Here is a 20,709-nt window from a genome sequence, read left to right as displayed (position 1 = left end):
GCTGGAGCCCCATGCCCAGACCAAGCCCATTGGCCCCCGTGGACCAGCCTCAGTATGATAGGCCCGGCCGGCAGCAGGGATGACCAGCGGTCCCTCCCGGCTGCCCGAACCCTCTGTCCTCTCCGGCCCCACGTCCCGACTGCAGGGGCGTAGACAGATCCTGCACAGCCGCGGAGCATCTCTGGGTGCCTGGCCTGCACTCACCGGCCTCCGCTAGGTACGCACCGTGGGCAGTAGGTGCTTCTGGAGGCTCCCGAGGCTGCCCGGGGCCGCGGTCACGGAGCCGGGGTCCCACAGGCTGCCAGCCCCCACGGGCTCTTCGGGCCGTTCCTGCAGGCGGCGTGGGGCCTGGCGGCTCTGGGGTGCAGGGCAGCACGTGGGCCCGGCCCTCGGTGCCCCCTCCCACCACCCCCACCGCGGGGGCAGACGCTGGCGAGTGAGCAGGAACGACACAGACATGGTTCTGTACAAAACCTGAAATATTTTTACTCTTTTAAAACTTTGATCTAAGCTGCCTTAGACCTCATGGACTCGATACAAGAGTAATATGAATTGGGAAATAAAACACTTTAATAGCCACGGTAAACTTTGTTAGAAATGTACATGTTGCCAAATAATAATAAACTTTAAAAAATAAAAGAGAGAGAGAGAACAGCTTGATGGCCGGGTTAGATTATATAAATGTTCAACGAGGACGGGAAAGGAGCCTCGCAGACGCCAGGACGGCACGGTGGGCACCGTGGGCACCCTGCGAGCTCGTCCGCCAGCCTCGGGGCCGGCCTCATGGACACGGCGCCCGGGACAGGCGTATAAACAAAGCTCATAAGAAATGTACAAATATAAAAAGCTACAAACATTAATAAATTACAGCATCACAAAACACAGAAACACTTCACAAGGTGCTAAGTAAAATAACTGCATCCCCACCCCCTTCGCCAACGAGACGGAAAGAAAGAGCTGGTGTCCGAGTCGGAGACCCCTCGCCCGCCGCGTGGAACGGGTCTGGGGCGCAGTTTGCTGCTGCAAACACACAGAGAAGGCTCCGCAGACACCACTTGTTTTTCAGGCAATACCTTAGTTCCTAAAACAAAAAAGTAACACCAACAGGAACAATAAACAGAAAGAAGGAAGGCAAACCCAAGTGTTCGTCATACTCGGCAAAAAACTCGTATAAATGTTAATGACGGACTCTCTAGAAAGAAATTCCTAAAGATACTTTTACTCTTATAAAAAAGAAGTTATTTAAAAAGCTATTTACACGCTACATTCTATGAAAAATATGCTTCAGGAGATACATCTAAAATTAAAATACAGGATTGCCTGAGAAACAACTCCAGCCCCCTCCATGTCGACGGGCGGACGTTCAGTCCGGGGTCCACCTGGGGACTCGACACCAAACACACAGGTGACAAGACAGACGTGCCGGGCCCCGCGTCCTCGGGCTGCCCGCCGCCATCCGCCCCGCCAGGCGGGGTGCCTAGGCTGAGAAGTGCTTCTAGGAGTGTAGCCGGGGGGCAGCACGGGGCCCCCCCCACGGCTTGGCCCAGGCCCCCAGGCCCCACATCACAGCTGGGCCCGACCCTGCCTGGGGGGGAGGGGGAACCCCGTGATGGCGCCCCCCCCCACCAACACACTGACCCTGCTCATGGCCCCGGTGTCCCAAGAAAGGCCCCAGCCGTTCAGGGCACGACACCCACCATCCGGCCCGCCACCCACCAGCCGGGGAGCACAGAGGCCCCTCTCCCGGCCGGGCCGCACACTCTCTGGACTGTCTGAGAATCACTCAGGAAGAGCAGGGGGGCACAGAAGACCCCACTCTCTCCTCCTCTTCCTCTCTAGTGTTCTTTCCTTTTTTAAGCCTCTGGAGCCTACCGGCCTGTGGCCAGCTCGGACTCTGGGCCTGGTGAGCACTGGCTCACTCCTCCTTCCTCGAAGGACTCATGTTCCCAACAGAGCTGCAGAAGCCCTGTGATAACACCCACACTCAGGGGGGCCCAGAGGCTCTCCTGGAACTGGAATGGTCCTCAAACAGGCAGGGCCGAGTTTCGGGAACTGGTCACTCTAAGCAACTTGAGAAAGGACGTCCGTCCGCGTCGGTACACTCTGCCGGCTGAAGCAACAGATGCTCATATGGGGGGAGTGGTGGCCGGGAGGGCCAGGCCCTCCCCAGGGTGAGGCAGCGCGGCCGCCCTCCTGGGGGCTGATGTCCTAGCGGGGCTCCGGGGGTCCTGAGCGGAGCAGAAGGATCCTGGCTTTCCAAACTTTAAAGGAGCAGTTTTCCATTCCGATGAATTTTCAAAATTTTCCCAAGCCTCTGCTTGGCGGTGGCCATGCCCTTCTTTGTACGTTTTCCTGCAGGCAGAGGAGACGGAAATGTGCCAGGTGAGCAGAGACCAGGCGAGGCCGGGGTCCCACCCTTGGGGCACGGTGACAAGGGTGGGGAGCATGGCTACAGGGGTGAGGCACAGGGTGGAGGCAGGTGGGGCCCAGAGGACGGTAGGGACCAAGGACCTCGCAGCAGTCCTGCCCCCAACGGATCCCCTCGGGCCCTCCCAGGAGCCTTCAGCCTGGCACTGACTACACCTCCTCCTGGCCAGGCCCTGAAGCCCAGGCCACCAGACCCGCCCGGCCCACGTGTGACCACAGCTTTGTGTCCAAAGGGCCGAGGGGTGGCTGTGGACACATGGCCAAGCTGCACAAGGAACCTGCCGTCCCCACGGTATAGCCACAGGCCGCCTGGGGGATGCAGGTACGGTACCTTTGGCAGCGGTGTTGTTGGGGGATGATGCAGAGGGCCGCCTCTGCGTGAGGAAGACCCCGGGGGCCATGGGCTGGGAGGCTCGGCCAGCCTGCGCCCCTGCAAAGGCTCCAGCCGCCGTGTATTCGTGGTCCGCCAGGCTGCTGCTGTGTGCCTCAGCGGGGGGCTCAGGTGAGCTGCCCTCCTGGGAGGCCTGGCTACTGGCTGTGCTGGTGGAGGCTGGGGTGGTGGAGGCCGGGGTGGTGGAGGCCGAGGTGGTGGAGGCCGAGGTGGTGGAGGCCGAGGTGGTGGAGGCGGACGTGGTGCTGGCAGACGTGGTGCTGGCAGACGTGGTGCTGGCAGAGGTGGTAGAGGCGGAGGGGGAGGGCGTGTTGGGAGCCAGCTTCCTCTTGGTGTTCTTTTTCTTCCTGCTCTTCTGCTCCTCCTTTGGACACAGCACATGGGCGGCCTCAGATGCTGAGTGGCCCCTCAGACCTCCTGAGCGAGGGGGTGAGTCCCCTGCCCCATCACTGCCCATTACCCAACCCTGAGCGGCCAGTTCCTGCCTCCCCAACACCCTCCAGGGGTCAGCACTGCTCCAGTGACCCCAAGCCCGTGACAGCCCCTGGCCCCCCCCGGGAGCAGAGGCAGGCTCCCTCCTCACCTGCTGGGACAGCTTGGCTGCAGCAGCTGCCAGCCCAGTCTCGATGGAGGCCACCCTGGTGCCCTCGCGCACAGGCCTGTCCTGCCTCGGCACCGATGGCCCAACCCTTGCTGTGGGAGAGAAGGACACCTGCTGGAGCGGTGTCCCCCCCATAACCTGCATGCCCTCCCGGGCCCCATGACCCGGCCCCCATCTGTCCAAGAGCACAACATGAGCCCCGATGTGAAGGGCCCATGCCAGCAAGACAGGAGCAAGCAGGTGGGGTCATGCAGATGGTGACAAGCCCCTCACCCCCATGGCTGCCATGACTCCGCCAGGTATACTCGTGGCCTTCCCAGGGCTGCTCTCTCAGACCCCATGGGGACCCCACCCGCCTAGCCCACTTACAGGAGGAGTGCAGCCCCACTGAGGCCCCAGCAGGCCCCTACCCCCGGCCACAGCCTTGAAGCCAGAGGGATACGCAGGGGGCACCCAGTTCCACACACTACCTGTGGGGCTGTAGGGAGCGTCGTCGGAGCCTTTCCTCCTCTTGGACCGGGACTTGAAGACGGGACTGTCCTCATCCGACTCCAGAGAGGGATAAACTACGGGGTGGGGGGAGGACCTGAGCCAGCGACGCCGCAGGGGACAAAGCTTCTGTGGGCAGGTCTGGTGAGCTGCTGTCCCCCCCCAGAACGGCTGCCCCATGCACGGCATAGGCGGCCCCCAAACCTGGCCACAGGGCCTCCTAGCAGGTCCCCTGCTCTGTGGCTGCAGAGAGGGAAACACCCAGCATCCCTGGAGCCCACCCAGCAGGTCCCCGGGAAGCAAGCCCCACCTGATAGCCCTGGTGACCCCAGGTGCCCCCACTACAGGGGTGTCTTGCCACCTCCAGGGCCTGCCCTGCCCCCCAAGGGAGCTCACTGCCAACAGCCCATCAGACTGGGGTGGGTCCCCAGCTACCCACCCAGCTAGTCCCCTACCGGCCGCCAGCCACCCCCCCAGTGGCACCCCCAGCCAACTCCCAGCCAGGACCCCGGGAGTCCAGCAGAAGGTCCAGGGCCAGCCTCCACTCGGAGACGGCTCTTCTGGGGGCAGGAGTGTGAGCTCCAAGGCAGCCCCTGCACCACCAGAGCCAGCACCCCTGGGCCCTAACCACCCCTGGGGGAAGGCCATGGTGTACAGGCAGGTCCTCGTTCCTGAGACCCTCCCCAAGACTGGCAGCAGCCCCCACCGAACTGCCGGGAGCCCCAAGGGCAAGGTCTGAAAGGCTGTGGTCAGTGGTGAGGGGTCAGCCCTGGCCACCCCCCCCCCACTCTGCCCACCTCCGAGGTGGCCGCTCTGGGCCTCAGTGTCATTATCCACACCGAGACCGACCAAGTGGATGGGGTCTCAAGCAGTGTGCAAGCGTATGGCCACGGGGTGGCTGGGCCAAGACAGGGCATCTGCCCTCCACCCAGGACGCCGCCTCCCAGGTCCATGCCTGGGACACCCCACACCTGGCCTCACAAAGCCCCCGCACCTGCGTCCACAGCGCAGCATCCACAGAGGTGATAGGTGGAGGCCGCCAGGCGACTGGGACGGGAGCAGCCGGGGGAGGTGGGGGGTGAGCCCAGCACAGGCTCGGGGCTGTGGGCACGCGCCCTGGAGAGCCCATGAGGACAGCGTGTACCACACATGGCGCACACGCACGGGGGCTCTGGGGTGGGGCCAGGAGCATTCCTCCTGGGTGGCGATAGTGGCGCCCCTTCCCTGGGGACACCTTCCGAAGGCTGCCTCCCGTGTCCTGGAGGAGGCCGGGCCCCACATGGCCAGCACCGCAGACAGGCCCCGCCCGCCCCTGGGGCTCACCGTAATCCGAGTCCTTGAAGCAGGCGTCCAGGTGGTCCTGCTCCTCCTCGTAGTCATCCAGGTCCATGCTGTTCTTGGCCGCCCTCTTCAGCAGCCGCTTGCCCGTGCTCTTGCTGCCACCCCCGTTCTTCCGGGCCCCGTGGGCCGCCAATGAGCTGCCCTTGGCCTGGCCGGCACCCCATGTGGTCTGCAGGCAGGAGTCAGAGGCCTGCAGGTTGGCCATGGACAGCATTCCCTGAATGGCTTCCTGTGTGCTGGGGGAGGCCGGGGGCTGGCTGGGGGCACAGAGAGACAGGCACTCAGCTCAGTGCCCAGCGCCCACCGCCCCTGCTCCCTCCCACTCAGCGGCGAGGACACAGGGGCTGGAACACGGTGGTTGCTCATGACTCCTGCTTAGGAGAGGGGCCCTCAGGGTGCCTGGGTGGCTCAGCAGTTGAGTGTCTGCCTTCAGCCCAGGATGTGATCCTGGAGACCCAGGATCGAGTCCCACAGTGGGCTCCCCGCAGGGAGCCTGCTTCTCCCTCTACCTGTGTCTTTCTTTGCCTCTCTCTTTGGTCTCTCATGTATAAATAAATAAAATCTTTTTTTTTTTTTTTTTTTAAAAGGAACAGCCAGGTGTCTGCCCTCACGCCCTGCAGGGACAGAGAAGGCGTGGAGCAGGGACACAGGGAGGGGCAGACAGGGAGTGCCCATGCGTCTGATCGCAGCTGCCCCTTCCATCTTGTTCTCTACCCGATGGCCACATGTCAGCTCAGCCCCAGGTCCTCAGCCACCCCCATGGGTGCTGTGCTTTCCCAAGGCTGCCTCCCACTGCCCTAACCCTGCACCCACAGTCCCTAAAGCTCCAGCTCCCCTCCCTCAAGGACCTGCTCTGGCTCCTGAGACACCCTGTTTGGCTGTGCCTGGCACTGTGCTTTCTGCTAGGCTCTGGGGGGGCACAGGGCCTCTCCCTGCATCACCAAGGTCCTGGACATGGCTGGATGGGGAAAGCTCACAAAGCACAGGTCTGGGCTCCTCCAGAAGCTTCATCCTCCTCATCCCTGTGGACCCTGTCATGGGGGGCAGGACAGCCCACCCTAGGCTGCAGGGCCCTACTGAACTGACCCTCCCTCCAGCCCCTGGGCCCCAGCAGCCAGGCACAGGCTCCCACCCCGTGCCTGGCTGCTGGGGCCCCACAGCCCTCCTCTCCTCACAGACCAGAAGGCCCAGGGAGCAGGGTCCTCTCCTGATATCGGACATCCAGGCCCCCTCCTGCCTGCCCAGGTGCCCCAGGGGCAGGGCCCACTGCGGGGTCCTGCAACCCCAAAGCAGCAGCCAAAGTGTCAGTCCAAGCAAGCCCTGTCAGAGGTTCAGCATCATCCTGCATCAGTGGCTCTCACGCCCTCCCCTACACCCTTCCCCCCCTTCCCTCCCCCCAAAGTGTTTTGGAGCACATGTAGTAGAACCCTTAACCTGAAAAGGGACCATGAGTCCCCACGCGGAAATGAGAGCTTCCCAGGCCTCGGGCTGGAGTTGGGGGTGGAGCTGGCCCCCAGGGAGCACGCAGGGCCCAGGGAGGCCAGCGTGGACAGAACCGTCCTGCTGGTCACTGCTGGCTCCAGGCCCGGGCACCGCCCCAGCTCCCGCCCTGACACAGGACCACAGCGCTCTGGTTTCTGCTGGGGCCAAACAGGACTGCAGACCCAAGGCCAAAACAATGAAAAGGTCCAGTCCAGGCAGCAACCCCCACCCCCCGCAGAGGCGGGAACTCCTGCCATGGATGCAGCCTCCCCAGCCCCACTGTGAGGATCTGCCCTGGAGCACAAGGGGGCTGTGCAGCACGGTCACTGGGGGTCTCTGAACAGGACAGACCTCTGCCCACAGGGGAACAGCAGTGGGCTCCCCACCCCCCGTGACTCCAGGCTCTGGGGTGTCCACATGGCCCCTCAGCCAGGGTGGGGAGGGCTGGGGCCAGGGCACACACTGCACAGGACCTCCCCACCACCATGGGGTCCCTGCCCAGTTTGGTTGCTCCAAGGGGCAGGTCTGAGAGCCCAGGGCCGCAGGCAGCAGGGGCCACACGTGTGTCCACACACGGCCAGTGAATCAAGGAGCACAGTCTACCTAGCTCACATGGAAAATAATCTCTTAATCCTCCAATTATCATTCCAGCATTCCCCTACCCCTGCGGTGCACACTGCCAACCATCCACAACAAATTAACATATTTCCCTCCATTTTTTTCAGCTTTTTTTTCCCAGCAGCAAAAACTTAAAACAGAGCAAATGGACCATCAAAAACTGACCTGCTCTCCAATCGGGGGATTGGGGAGAGGAACCGCCTGCAGCGGGGAGACGGGGTGGGCCTGGCAGGCACGCATGTGCACGTGTGGGTGGTGTGAGGGCACATGTGTCTGCAGGTAGTGAGCGTGGCATTGCACACGGGCCGCCCTCCTCCCGGGCCCGGGTCCCCGTGTCCCCCGTGCAGAGACCCTGCTCTCCAGCATCTTGACCTTCAGGCAGCAACTGAGGTTCCCAGGGTAATGGTGCCCCCAGGGGCCAGCACCAGCAGCAGCGCCCTGCCCTCAGTGAACCGGGGTCACAGCCAGGCTTGTCCCAGCAAAGGGGCCTCAGGCCCTGTCCCACCACGGCAGAGGCCACAGGGCATCTGTGGATGAGGGGCCCTTGGGGCACCTCTACAGAAGTCCCTCCTGGCAGGTAGGAGATGCAGGCCTCTGGCCATCTGAAGGGAACATGGCACCCAGAACAGAGTCCTGAGAGGAGACTCAGCCATTCGACTCCACCTCCTTGGCTTTGGGTGTCTACACCCACCCGGAGCAGCCTCCCTGCGGGTTCACGCGGTCCTGGGACCTGGGTTCTGGAAACATGGCCTCACCTCAGAGGCAGATGTAGGGGAGCCCCGTACAGGCCCCGTGCAGGCCGCACAGGTTGCCCTTCCCTGGCAGGTCCCCCTGCCTGGACATCGGTGCCCAGCACATGCAGACCCCTGGGACCCCACACCCGGGTCCATCAACAGGAAGGTGGGGCTCTGGTTCTCCAAGGTGGCGGGGAGCCCACGGCGGGTGAGCTGTCTGTGCTACTTGTGGAAATCCCACGTGGGGAAAAAATGAACACAACACTTAACCCAGTTTAAGCAGATGGAGAGAGAATTCAACTGGGACCATGTCCAGAAAAATGAGCCCGGGCCCTTCATCCAACAAAGCCTGGAGGGGTTAGCTAGTTCATCTCCCCTCAGAGGCCAGGCCACCCTGGGGCCTTCACGGCCGCAGCCACACGAAGGCATGTCAGGGTGCACACGGGGCTTCAGGACAGTCTGGTGTGGCCCCCGTGCCCCACGGGGTGTGGCCCTGGGAACCCTCCTCGGACCACAGCTCTTCCATCCCCAAGCTCTGAGGCCATGGTCTCCATCCCTGCAGGGTGAGGTCTCTGCAGCCCCAGGGCCCAAAGATACCACATGCCCTTGACCAGGAGGCTGGGTTTGCGCCATGGAAATTTTCCTACATGACCTTCAGAGCATCTGGGTAGCGTCCAGATGGAGCCAGCCAGACGTCACGGCTGGAGCTGGGTGTCCAGGACTGTGGTGGGTGGGGTGCGGCCCCCTACTCACCTCCCTGGCCACTAGGCAGCCCCTCTGTGGGGCACGGGTCCTGCTCTGGCTGCCCTGCCTCTGCGGTGAGGGCACAAATGGCCCCACGTTGACGTGGCCTGGGCTCCTCCCCAGGGGTACCCGCTCCCCACGGCCTCTTTGCAGGCACCCCGGACCTACCTGTTGGGGTTGTACTCAAGGGCTCCCACCTCCTCGCTGGCCTGCAGGAGGTCCAGGATGCCCGCCGCCGAGCCTGCACCCTCCTTCTTTACTTTGGCGTTGCGGGCAGGCTTGGTGTCCGTGTCAATGTGCAGTGAGCCCTCGTCAGAGGAGTCGTCGCTCTATTGTGGGGACAGGGCCACAGGTCAGAGGCTTTAGGGGACCTGCTATTTCCCCCTGCACGGAAAGATGTTTCTCCAAGTTTTTAAAGAGCCAGCCCTTGTAATGAGCACCACAGGGCCAGCTGGCCAGACACCGTACAGGAGGTTGCCGGAGCTTTCCACTGGGACTGCAGGCCTGCCCGTGGGACGGGGCTGCATGCCCTGTTTCCCCAGAGGACCCGGTTCACAGGGCCTCCCACATGAACCCCAATCCTGACCAGAGATACAAGGAGCTGGGGGGCTGAGCAGGGAACAAGTGGAAGCTCAGACCCACAGCCCCTGGCAGTGGCTCTGCAGGGACCTGGCCTCCTGGGAGTTGCTGGGCCTGGCACCGTCTGTCATGGTCATGGCGGGGCAGCCACCCGCAGAGACCCACAGACCCCCACTTTCAGCCCTCCTCCACGGGGCCACGGCCTGAACCCTGGCCACCCTCCCCACGAAAACACCCGAGGAGAGGCAAAAGAGGACAACCCTTTTGCAGCCCCCACACCAGGCCATCAGCAGGGTCCCACGTGCGCAGACCAGCCCAAGGCGGGCATGGACACACGGCTCGGCCTCACCTTGTAGAGTGCGGACTCCAGCTTTGGCTTCGTGACGGGCGTGGGCAGTGGCTCCTTCCCATCCAGTAAGACTGAAACACAGCAGATGGGTGTCTGGCAGAGGCCACGGAGAACGGCCCACTCCCCACCCTCACGCCCTCACTCACAAGACAAGTCTCTCTTGGGGGCGGTCCTCTTCCTCCGGATGGGAAACTCGTCAATCTTGAGCTCCCCGTCGTCCGACACGTACTCGTACTCGTCCCGCACCGGCTGCGGCTTGTCCTCCTTGAAGCTCTGCATGGCCCCAAACACGCCCGGGCTGGGCTGCGGCTTCAGGGCCTTGGGGCTGCGGCGGCACGAGCAGTGTCAGCGTCCCCACGGCCCCTGCTAGGCCTCGATAATGTGCTCCCCAAGCCCCCACGCAGAGTCCTGCACCAGCCTGGCTCATGCCAATGTCCTGCATCCCCTGCACAGCTCTTGGGAGCATAAATTCAGACAATGTTCTAAAGACCATCCTTCAGCTGGGCCTTCCCTCAGGGCAAGGAGGGCTCTGGGCGTGCCCAGCTGTGGGGACAGTGGGGGCAGTGGGGACATCAGGGACAGTGGGCAGGGCAGGCCCACGTCAGCTTCCAGCAGGGTGGCTCCGAGCGGCAGGCAGCCCTGCTGCACATGGGGCACCCATGGGGTGACATGGCTCACGTGCACACCGCTGCTACCTCCTCCGTGACCAAGGCCTCCGGCCCACCCCGCCAGGCCTTGAGTGGCCCTGTCTCCCCACCACCTGCAGCAAGGGCCTTGAAGGCCAGGGCAGGACACTGGCCCCAGCCACCCTGCTCCCCCACCGAGGGGCGCCCACCCTGACTTCAGACAGACCACAGCAGGTGGGGCTTCTCGGCGGGTGAGGGGTGGCTGGCCGGCCAAGCTGCTCAGCAGATGCACCCATTCATGGTCTAGAACATGGATGTACCCATTCATACACACACACCCTCTCAGGCTAGGGCCTCCACCTCAGCTCAGTGCCACCTCCTCCAGGAGGCCCTCCTGATTTCTCGGGCCCTGGAGGCCCCACAAATCATTCTTCCATAGCCCTCATCTCAGCCATAATTTTAGGCACATTTGATAATATGAGGTTCACGCTGGCCCCTCCCCACCAGTCTTTGTGCCCTGAGGCCAGGACCCTGACCCACCCTACCCCCTCTGCACCAGCCCAGGACAGCAACCAAGTCACACTCTGCTCCTCTGCCAGCTGCCCCCTCTCCACCCACCAGGGCTACGGCCTGGGAGGCAGGGATGGGGTCTGCTCACTCGGGGCAGGGGGGCCTCGGCTGGGGAGCCTGCAGGAGGGGGCGCATGTGCATGAGCATGTGTGACGGGGGTGTGAGCACATGTGAGCATGTTATGACGTGTGTGAGCCCATGGACGGGGCGCATGTACGTGAGCATGTGTGTAACGGGGGTGTGTGATGTGAGCACGTGTGAGCACACATGATGTGTGTGAGCACGTGTGATGAGGCGTGTGTAAGTGTATATGTAATGGGGTGTGTGATGTGAGCACATGTGAACATGTATGTGTGTGAACATGTGTGATGGGGCATGAGTGTGTTTAAGTGTGTAATGGGGGTGTGTGTTATGAGCATGTATGATATGTGTGAGCACTTGTGATGGAGCATATGTGTGTGTGTATAACGGGGGTGTGTGACGTGAGCACGTGTGAGCACGTATGGCATGTGTGAGCCCGTGGACAGGGCACATGTGTGTGAGCATGCACCTACCTCAGCAGCCTCCTGTTGAAGGAAAATGAGAACTTGGGGTCCCTGTTCCCCGACAGAGGACACTTCTCCAGCTTCTGCTCCTCCTCCATCTTCAGCAGGGAATCAGGTTTGCTGTTCTGAAAAGGAGGCCCGAGACATCCTTGAGCCCCCAGCTAGCTTTCCCTCCGACCCATTGCCCAGGAACCCCTGCTCTCTGTCACTCGGGGCCTAAAGGACCCGGTCCCGCCCCGGGTTGCATGTGCTCGAAGCAGGGCCAGCTGTCAGCTTGTAGGGTGATGCAGTCGGTTCCCCAGGCCAGGAGGTGCCCCCGCCGTGGAAGGCAGCCCCACGGAGGCCACACTCACAACCCTTGCCTCCATAGGCCAGCTTGGCACTGCCCCCGGGGGACAGGTGTTCACACACCTGCATCTTGTGGAAGATGCCCCCACCCCAGGCAGGTGCACACACACGTGCACACACACACCTCACCTTGTACTTCCATTTGGCTTCTGACTTGCTTTTAGTTTGCTCTCGGATTTCTAGCCTCTCCACATCATTCTGTGAGCTGATCGCTTCCTTGTTGGGCACGCTCAGGACGCTCTTTGTGGCCTAGGACACAGGAGTCATGACCCAGCAGTGGACATGGGAGGATATCTAGGAACCCCGAGGCTACCCGGCAAAGTGACAGCCACACAGCATAGTGCCCCTGCCTCCTACTGGCTCACATGCAATGGCCCATCCACCCCATCTGCTCACCCACCATCCATCCCACCTATCCATCCACCATCTGTCCATCACTCATCCACCCATACAGACATCCATCCCATTCATCCGCCATCCCACCCACCCACCATCCCATCCATCCATGCATCTCATCTACCTATCATTCCATCTACCCATCCACCTACCATCCATCATCCCATTCACCCATCCACCCACTATCCATCCATCCATCCATCCAGCTATCCATCATTCCATTCACTCACCTACCCACCCATCTACCTCCCATCCACCTACCCACTCATCCATCCCACCCACTCACCCATCCCTTCTATCCAACCATCCACCTGTCCATCCATCCACCTATTCATGCACCCTCCCTGCTTCCTCTTTCTCTCCCCTCTTCCTGCCACCCACCCATCGATCCATCTGTTCATCTATTCATTCATCCACCCTCTTTGCCTTGATGAAGGGAGAACCAATGTGCCCCACTGCAGCCCTGTGATGCTGGCCCTGGTGGTCACTGACCCCACCCCCACCCCCAGCGAGAAGTGGGTAACAGCCTCCCATTAGCAGGAAATCCCTCAATGGCGCTTGGTCTTGGGCTCCTGGTCCCTGAAGCCCACACCTAAGGCCCACACCTCTGGTCACACTGCTAGGTCCTCGGGGCCAGGCCTGCCTTTCTCACTGCCTGTAGGGGCTCAGGCCCCTCCAGTAACCACTCCCATCACCAGTCCCCCTTCTGCCTCCCTGCTGGTCTCCACTGGGTGCCTGGCCCACCTTCAGAAATCAGCTGGTACCTGGGACCCAGAGGAAACTCAGCCAGCTCGTTCCCCCAGGTGACCCTGTGTGGTACCCCCATCCTAGCAGACACCACTGCCTTTACTGGGAGGTCTCTCCTCACTGTGCCATGCTCACCAGGACACAGCCACCAACCCTGACCCTCTAGCTCAGGGACACAGCAGACCTAGCTCCACCCCAGGCCAGCTCCTGAGAGGTCTGCGGCCCTCCAACCACAGACGGGGTGAGACTACCTACCTTGCCTTTCTTCGGAGGCTCAATTTTGGTCAGTGCCTCCTTGGTGTGTGCCTCCAGCAGGTCCAGGTTGGGGATGGTGGGTGAGGCCGCCCCCCTGCACTTCTTCCCTTTTTTCTTGCCTCCATCCTTGAGCTTCAGCGGTTTAGGGGACTTCGGGGGTTTGGGGGGTTTGGGGGGCTTGGGAACTTTGGACGGCTTGGGCATCTTCACGGTTTTGGGAATCTTTTTTTTGGACACTTTCTCCAGGAAGGATCGAGGAGGACTGGCCTCAATGGGGGATGGGGGCTCCTCTTTCTCCCTGTCCCCAAAGCAGACCTCATCCGTGGGGACAGCTGGGGTCACTTCAGGTCGGGCGGCCTTGGAGGCATTCTAGGGAGAGGAGGAGGAGATGTGGCCAGCCGCCCCGGTCAGGAGGGTCTCTGCTCGGGCTCTGGGAGACACTCCAGCAGGAAGGAGCATCTGTCTACACCACGCATGGGGCAGGCTGACATCTCTCCTACAGCATCCGTGCGACATGCTCACACCTGCCTACACCACTATGTGACATATTCATCCATACAACACATCTGTGGCAAGGTGCCACTCGTCTACCCATCAGCCACCTAACCCCTCTACATCCTTGGTGGGGACTGCCATCCTACCCTGCAGCACAGAGGCTGGGACAGCCCAGGGTCTCCAGCAGCTGGCACGGCCCTCCCTCTGGATCCCTCCCCACCTACTTGGGGAGCTGCAGAGGAGCCCCACCTTGCTGTCCCTGGGCTGGGGCCAGGAGGCCATGGGCAGCCACAGTGCCTGGGAGTCCCCACCGTGCAGCAGCCCTGCCCTAGAGGGCCGGGATGGCAGCTGTCTCAGACATGGTGGTCCCTGGCAGGTGGGCAGCAGGGCCGCTGTACAGGGTTGGCGGCCCCCAAGGGTCAGGCCCTACCTCGCTGAGCCGGATCTCTTTGGCGAGGTCTTTGATGAGCTGGGAAGGTTTGAAGTGCTCTGGGAGCTCGTCCTCATGCTCCGCCAAAGCCTGGAGGGCAGCAGACACGGGCCAGGGGTCAGCCGCCCAGTCTAGGTGCTGACATCCACCTGCACTGGCCATGCCGCCCCATCCCTGCCCACCCATAGGGGCTGAAGCAGGCTCAGCCTCCTGGACCTTGACTCACCCACATGGTCTCTCCCAGTAGTCCCCTGCCTACCAACCCAGGACTCACTGCTGCCCACAAAGGCCTAGGGGTACCAGCTACACGGGGTCCTGAACGAGTCAGCCCACTCCAGCCAGATGTCAGCCCACAAGGCTCTGCCATGACCCCTCCCCAGGGGGGAGTAACATGTCCCAGAGAGGGCAAGCTGCCCAAGGCCACCAGCAGCTGGGCATTATATAAGCAATCCCCTCTTCCTGGGCACAAGACCACTACATGGCTGAAGTGACAGGGAGGGACACCAGATACGGCTCTAGGCCCAGAGGCCAGAGATGTGGCTCTAGGACAGAGATGTGGGAGGTCACCAGACAGTGTGCTGGGGGCAGGGGCAGGGGAGACAGGGCAGTGCTGCTGGGGGGGATGCGGGGGAAGGGGCATTGCCCCCGGGACCTGGGGGGCACTGGGCATACTGTTGTGGGTACCCTGGGGGTAGGACACCATGCCACAACAGGGGGCATGACGGGGGACACTGTGGAAGGAAGGTCCACCTCAGAGTGAAGCCCACTTTGGAGCCAGTGCCTTGCTGGCCAGCGAGGCTGAGGCCCCTGCCGTCTCCTGCCCTGGGGTGCCCTCTGCGTCACCTCTGGCACTCCCCACTACAGGTGGGCTCCGCAGGCTAGCTCCCACCCAAGGAAGGACCCATGCTGGGGGACCCCCACCAGCCACCCTCCCTCTGCTCGGGGACACACCTGGCACATCTCCCTACCTGCTTTTTCGTCCATGATCTAAAAGCACCATTGAGAATTTTAGCTCCTTGGACTAAATGAGGGGGCAGCTGCTTCCCAGACTTGTGGGAACCTGGGGGTCATAGAGGGATCGGGTCAGGTGAGTGTGTGCCTGCCCACCCTCACCCACCACTCCTGTGGCGATGTCACATGGGGGGTGTGGGTTGGAGTCGGCGGGACCCCCACCCACTGCCACCTGCCCAACTGCCAACGGTCCCTCATGGAACCTCGGGGGGCCTGCCTCAGATGCCCCAGGAGGGGCGGGACCAGCCCTCCCTCGCCCACCTGCCAGGTCCTGCTGGCAGGTGGCTTAGCTCCCTGCACTGCCCGCCCCTGCCACTCCAGTGAGGGCCCAGGTGCTGCCAGGGCTCCCACGGCCTCTGCACAGCTGTGGCAGCTACGACGCCTGGGGGGGGGGGACGGGGGGGCGGGGGGGGGGGGGAGGGCGGCAGCACGGCCTCCCAGACGCCGTTGGGGACAGAGTGCCCCCTCGTGGTCAGGGAGCGCACTGCAGGGGCAGAGACTGGCGGCCTGGTACTCTGGGGCCCTGGCAAGGGGCACCCAGCAGTCAGCGCTCACCCTATCAGGCCACCCCAGGGTAGGCTCTGCATGTCCCACTCCCACAGGCTCCCTCCTAGGCAACCCCTCTGCCGGGGGGAAGCTTAGGGATCTGAATTTGGGGCGAGATGGGCAAATTTCACTGAACTCTGGCCAGCGAAGATTAAGGTCCATGTCCTTCACTTCCCCACTTCAGACTGGAGCCAGAGCACAAAGGGCTCCGCATGATGGGGCTTCAGCCCGCAGTGGGAAGCCAGGATGGACCCTCAAGGCCTGGGGTAGAGGGCAGCTGGATGTCTGTGGAGGGCAGGGACCCAAGGAGCCCACCCCTTCCCACGAGCCTCCCCGGGGACCCCAACATGCACGCCCTCCCCAGGGTGGCAGGAACGCCACCAGGGTCCTTCAGCTGCAGCCCAGAGTCAGGCAGACCCCAGGCCTCTGACATTCCAGCTGAGCCCCATCAGCAGCCCCGTGAGGGACCAGCCCCCAGAGCCACAGCAGAGACGCCAACCTGGATGCCACCATACCTCTGAACGCCTCCAGCAGGTGCTTCCCCATGTACCAGCAGGCAGTTTCAAAGTTGGGAAACTGAGTCAGGCTACCCAGTTTCAACCTCCTTTCTACTTCGTATGCTCTGGAAACCACAGCAAAGAACCATCCAGTGTATGAGTTCTGAGCAGGTGACACTAGGGTGAGCCCACATCACAGCCACAAGGCCACACCAAGGCTGTGCCACTCTGGCCTCCCCTGCGTCAGGGCAAGCCCCACGGGCCAGTGCCCAGGGAGAGGATTTCAACTCACCCCACACCCCCCAGGGGCCACAGGGGCTATCAGGGACCGGGCCACCCAGGGGCCCTGGCAGGATGGCACAAGAGGCTAACAGCGTGCCCAGAGCTCAGGGGAGGTGCCACTGCAGCGGCCTGGCAGCAGGGACTCTGGCAGGTGGAACCAGGCAGGTGCGGCCCTACCTCATCTGCATCTCCACGCTCAGGCTGTGGAGGAAATGTCCCGCGAAGGCCAGGCAATCCACGGGTGTGAGCGTGGCGTAAATCCAGCCTGCGGAGGTGGGGATGTGGGAGCCCTCCGTGGCACGTTCACACCACCCGGCCTCAGCCCATCTGCCCTGGCAGGCTGCCCCACGTGCCCTACGCTCCGTGCAATGAGGCCCAGCCTCCCAGGAGGAGAGTCTGTGTCCCAGCTGGCCTGGACGCTAAGCACACGCCTGCCTCACACAGACCCAGGAGCCAAGGGCACCCGCCCAGGCCCGCCCACATTGGGGTGCCCTCCCTCTGGCCTCCACACATGGCGGAAGGGCCAAGGCAGCGCTGCCGCAGCCCAGGGAAGTGGGCACGTCCCAGACAGTCCTTAGATGTGAGCCTTGGCCAGGAACCCACCCCCTGGAGGCCCCAGGGTGAGGGCAGAGCCCTGCGGGGTAGACAGGGCGCGGGAAAGGGCGCCCACCTGAGGGGATGAAGAGCGTCTGGCCCTGCTTGACAGTGCACTTGTAACACCTGTCCACCTGGTCGGCAAAGAACATCTCACTGTGGTTCGCGGCCGACTGCCAGCGCTCATACAGGGAGATGTTGGCCGAGGCCGGCTTGATGAGATAGAAGATCTTCTCCCCCTGCCAACGAGAGGCCATTGGCAGAGCCCGCCACGACCTGGGGCGCTGGGGGCAGGGGAGCCACAACCCAGGGTGCTGGGGTACAGGGGAGCCACGACCCGGGGCACTGGCCGAGCCCAAGCCTTTGGATCCCCTTGTTCGTCTGTCTTCACATGTGCCTCTGTCCTGGCTCCCCCCACACCCCGGGGCTCTGTGTGGGCCGAGTGCTGCATGCTCCCCCACCCCCTCTTCTAGGAAGTCCTCCAAGCAGCGCTCCCTTCCTGGGGCATGCACACTGCTCAGCCCTGGCCTCCACCCAGCGGGCTGCCTCCAACAGCAGCCTCCTTAGAATGACACTGCGCACCCTACCCGCTGTGCCCCCGAGGGTTGGACAAGTGTCCATTCTGCACAAGTGGTGGCGCCAGCCCGCCAAGCACATGGGGACAGCAGGGGCCTTGCTGGCGCAGGCAATTGCCCACCTTGAGCACGTGGTACCAGGCGGAGGCACCACCCGAGTCGATGTGGAAGTCGGTGTAGCTGTCCTTCACGCAGATGAGGCAGTACTTGGTCACCTTGGGCTTGGCCAGCAGCGCGTCATCGGGCCAGCAGTTCTCCACCCATGAGAGCTTCTTGACGATGTCGGGTGGCTCCACGAAGCTGGACATCCTGGGCGGAGACCGGAACAGGGTTACAGCAGCAAAAGCACCCCCAAGTCCCCAGGGCCCTGGGGGGAACGGGCCCTGGGGTGCGCGTCCCTCCCGTATGGGCTACGAAGCATTGCCCCCACTTGACAGAAAAGCAAACTAAGGTTCGTGGGGTTGGAAGGGGCCGCGGCAACACCAAACCGCGCTGTGTTCCACAGAGGCCAGAGACAGTGCTCCGTGGAGCACAGGCCAGCCGACGAGGGGGCAGGTGGCAGCGGCCTGCCTCGCATGCACCCGGTGCCCCGGGCATCACTCCACAGACCCTGCGGGGCTCTGGTAGGCCAGTACGCTGTTTCTAAGGAGGATACGGAAATGCAAAGGTGGCCTCTTAGGGAATGTCGCTGTCTTGGTGAGAGTGCCCGGCAATGGCCTGGCATGCTCGCTGCTCGGGGGGACAGACTGCACAGCAATGCATCAGAGGCCATGCCGCCAAGACGACACGGACACGGACCACACACCAGGCCCTGCCGCCCAACCTCAGTGACCTCACTGGCAGACCCTCTCATAGCAGATCCCCAGAGATGCCTATCTCTGTTCCCAGAGCCCTCCTCCACGCACCGGTGCCCACAGTGGCCTAGACCACACACCACACAGGAGAGGGACCCAGCCCGCCACCTGGGGCCCCTCGGTCATCTGCACACCCACCCAGGCTTCCCAACACGGCCACACATGCCCTTCTTTCCTCCTCGGGGCAAAGCCAGCCCGTTCTCCTGTCGCCAAGGCCAGCGGCTCCCTACAGCTCCTGGGGGGGGGGGGGGGGGCGGAGGCCCCCGTGGAGGACAGAGCACGGTTAACCACATATGTGCACATAATACACAACAGGGCCATCTCTCTACCCATCACAGGTGCCTCCAGGGTCAGGGGACGCAGGAGTCACTGCAGGGTCCCTGAGGCCACAGCCCTGAGACCACTACCAACGGCCTACGGGGTCGGGCCAAGCCCCTGCCACCCCAGCTGACCTCCACAGGGACAGACCACACTATCTGCAGAGGTACCCTCCCCCTCTCAGCTGCTGGGCGGCCCTAGCACCAAGGCCACAGCCCAGCATGAAGTGTGAGGGACCCTCGTGTACTTAGACTGGGCCTGTGGGAACCACACACCTTCTGCCAGCAAAGGAGTGGTGGCCCCAAGAGGCCCAAGGGGAACCCCAAGCCAAAGCTCCAACCGCCCCAGCTCCACACCCGCAGCTGCCTATGAGGACCACAGGCTGGCCAGCAGATCAGGCGGTGGCACCAGTCCGGGTGTGATCCATGGCCATGGTCACAGCTCAGCCTCCTTGACAATGCATAGCAGGCAGCTTTCGCCCATTTCTCCTAGTGCCATGAAATCCATTCTATTTCCCTTTATGCCTTTGCCGACAAGAAGCTCAAACACAACCAACAGCAGCTACGATACCCTGCCGGGGCTGCTGGCACAGCTGTGTTCTACGTCTCCCTGGGCTTTCCGGACTACCCTGTCCTACCCGCCCTTGTGTACGAGCTACTTGGCTGACTCGTGGGCTTCTCAGAAGTCGGCAAGGTGGACAGGATCCAAGAGTGAAGTCAGGCTTAAACTAAACCATCAACAACTCAGGCCTTGTGGTGCACGAGAGGCCAGCCGGAGGCAGGAGTGCAACCAAGGAGCAGGAAGACGCGGCCCTGCTACACGGAGCCCTGGTCCTGGGAGGGCAGGACCGACGGACGGCCAGCCTCTGACACCAGAGGCTGGGACCTCGGTGGGCCCCAGACATTCACAGTGCATCCCATGGGGCCTCCGCGCCGAGAACAGCAGTTGGCAGAGCAGGCCCAGCACATGGAGCTCAGGCTGAATCACTGGGAAGGGCAGGGCACAGCGCAACACTACGAGTGCGCCTGTGGGTGTGCAGGCACATGAGCCCGTGGTAGGGGCGTGTGGAAGCATGTAAGCCCATGTGTGGGTGCAAGGATGTGCGTTCTGGAAGAATCTGTGCCATCTCCGCCTCTGGCTGGGGGGCAGGATGAGGGCTGGCCAGTCGATGAAACAGATCCTTTTGTTTGGATTTGTCACAATGCACGATGCACGAGAGGAGAAAGGGCAAGCAAGTGCAGCGGCCCTGCCACCTGAGTGTGTGTGGGCTACTCCATGGCAGCGCTCACCTCGTGTCAGAGAACTCGAGGCTGGTGAGGTTGAGCACCCGCTTGCGGTTGGTGCTGTAGTAGTAGTCCACAAACTCCTTCAGCTTCATTTTGCAGTCTTTCTGCTTGGCCACGTCTGTCACATCCACGCTCCGCTCTGGGCCTGCGGGTGGGAGGGGGTGGTGAATGGGGCAGGGTGCGCGCGGGGACCCAGGAGGGCCATCCACCCCCACCTACCCAACTGCCACGGCGAGGGGGGCCGGACAGTGAGTGGACATGTGGGACGCGGGCACACAGGGACTTCTGACAAACACACCACAAGTGGGCAGTTAGTCCAGGTGCGCCCCAAATCAAGCCTGGGGCACACTCCACTTTCAAAAGGTAAAAAAATTTAAAAACTCCTACACTTCTAGGGCACTAACTTTTTTCCCCAAAAACTGGTAAGTAAAAGGGAAAATCGTTTTCTGTAGCTGATGAGGAAAAAGTCAGCGTCAAGTCGCTGGTGACGGGAGGATCTAGGCAATCAAGGAACGGGCAAGGGCAAGCGCATCACGTCTGACTCAAAATTAGCAGTGGCAGAAAGATGCTCAGCGGGGA

At 62.4% G+C, this 20,709-nt stretch overlaps 1 protein-coding gene across 3 annotated transcripts in view; it reads right to left on the bottom strand.

The window, feature by feature from the left end:
* Positions 1–461: 461 nt before the first annotated feature.
* Positions 462–20,709, bottom strand: part of PHF2 (PHD finger protein 2) — a 66,759-nt gene continuing 46,511 nt past the window's right edge. For all 3 annotated transcript variants that reach the window (XM_072760730.1, XM_025984484.2, XM_025984485.2), the window contains 18 exons: positions 20,134–20,275; positions 17,795–17,981; positions 17,174–17,336; positions 16,681–16,768; positions 16,240–16,346; positions 15,136–15,227; positions 14,168–14,257; positions 13,243–13,611; positions 11,974–12,093; positions 11,506–11,621; positions 9,902–10,080; positions 9,756–9,826; positions 8,996–9,156; positions 5,232–5,506; positions 3,890–3,985; positions 3,402–3,511; positions 2,759–3,182; positions 462–2,352 (listed from right to left, as the gene is read on the bottom strand). In XM_072760730.1, coding sequence (XP_072616831.1) covers positions 2,264–2,352; positions 2,759–3,182; positions 3,402–3,511; positions 3,890–3,985; positions 5,232–5,506; positions 8,996–9,156; positions 9,756–9,826; positions 9,902–10,080; positions 11,506–11,621; positions 11,974–12,093; positions 13,243–13,611; positions 14,168–14,257; positions 15,136–15,227; positions 16,240–16,346; positions 16,681–16,768; positions 17,174–17,336; positions 17,795–17,981; positions 20,134–20,275 — 2,879 coding nt within the window. In that variant the 3' untranslated portion in view covers positions 462–2,263. The remainder of the gene's footprint in view (positions 2,353–2,758; positions 3,183–3,401; positions 3,512–3,889; positions 3,986–5,231; positions 5,507–8,995; positions 9,157–9,755; positions 9,827–9,901; positions 10,081–11,505; positions 11,622–11,973; positions 12,094–13,242; positions 13,612–14,167; positions 14,258–15,135; positions 15,228–16,239; positions 16,347–16,680; positions 16,769–17,173; positions 17,337–17,794; positions 17,982–20,133; positions 20,276–20,709) is intronic.

Source organism: Vulpes vulpes, chromosome 1, assembly GCF_048418805.1.
Source record: "Vulpes vulpes isolate BD-2025 chromosome 1, VulVul3, whole genome shotgun sequence".
In the NCBI taxonomy this organism is placed as follows: Eukaryota; Metazoa; Chordata; class Mammalia; order Carnivora; family Canidae; genus Vulpes; species Vulpes vulpes.
This window is presented reverse-complemented; position numbering and strand designations above follow the sequence as displayed.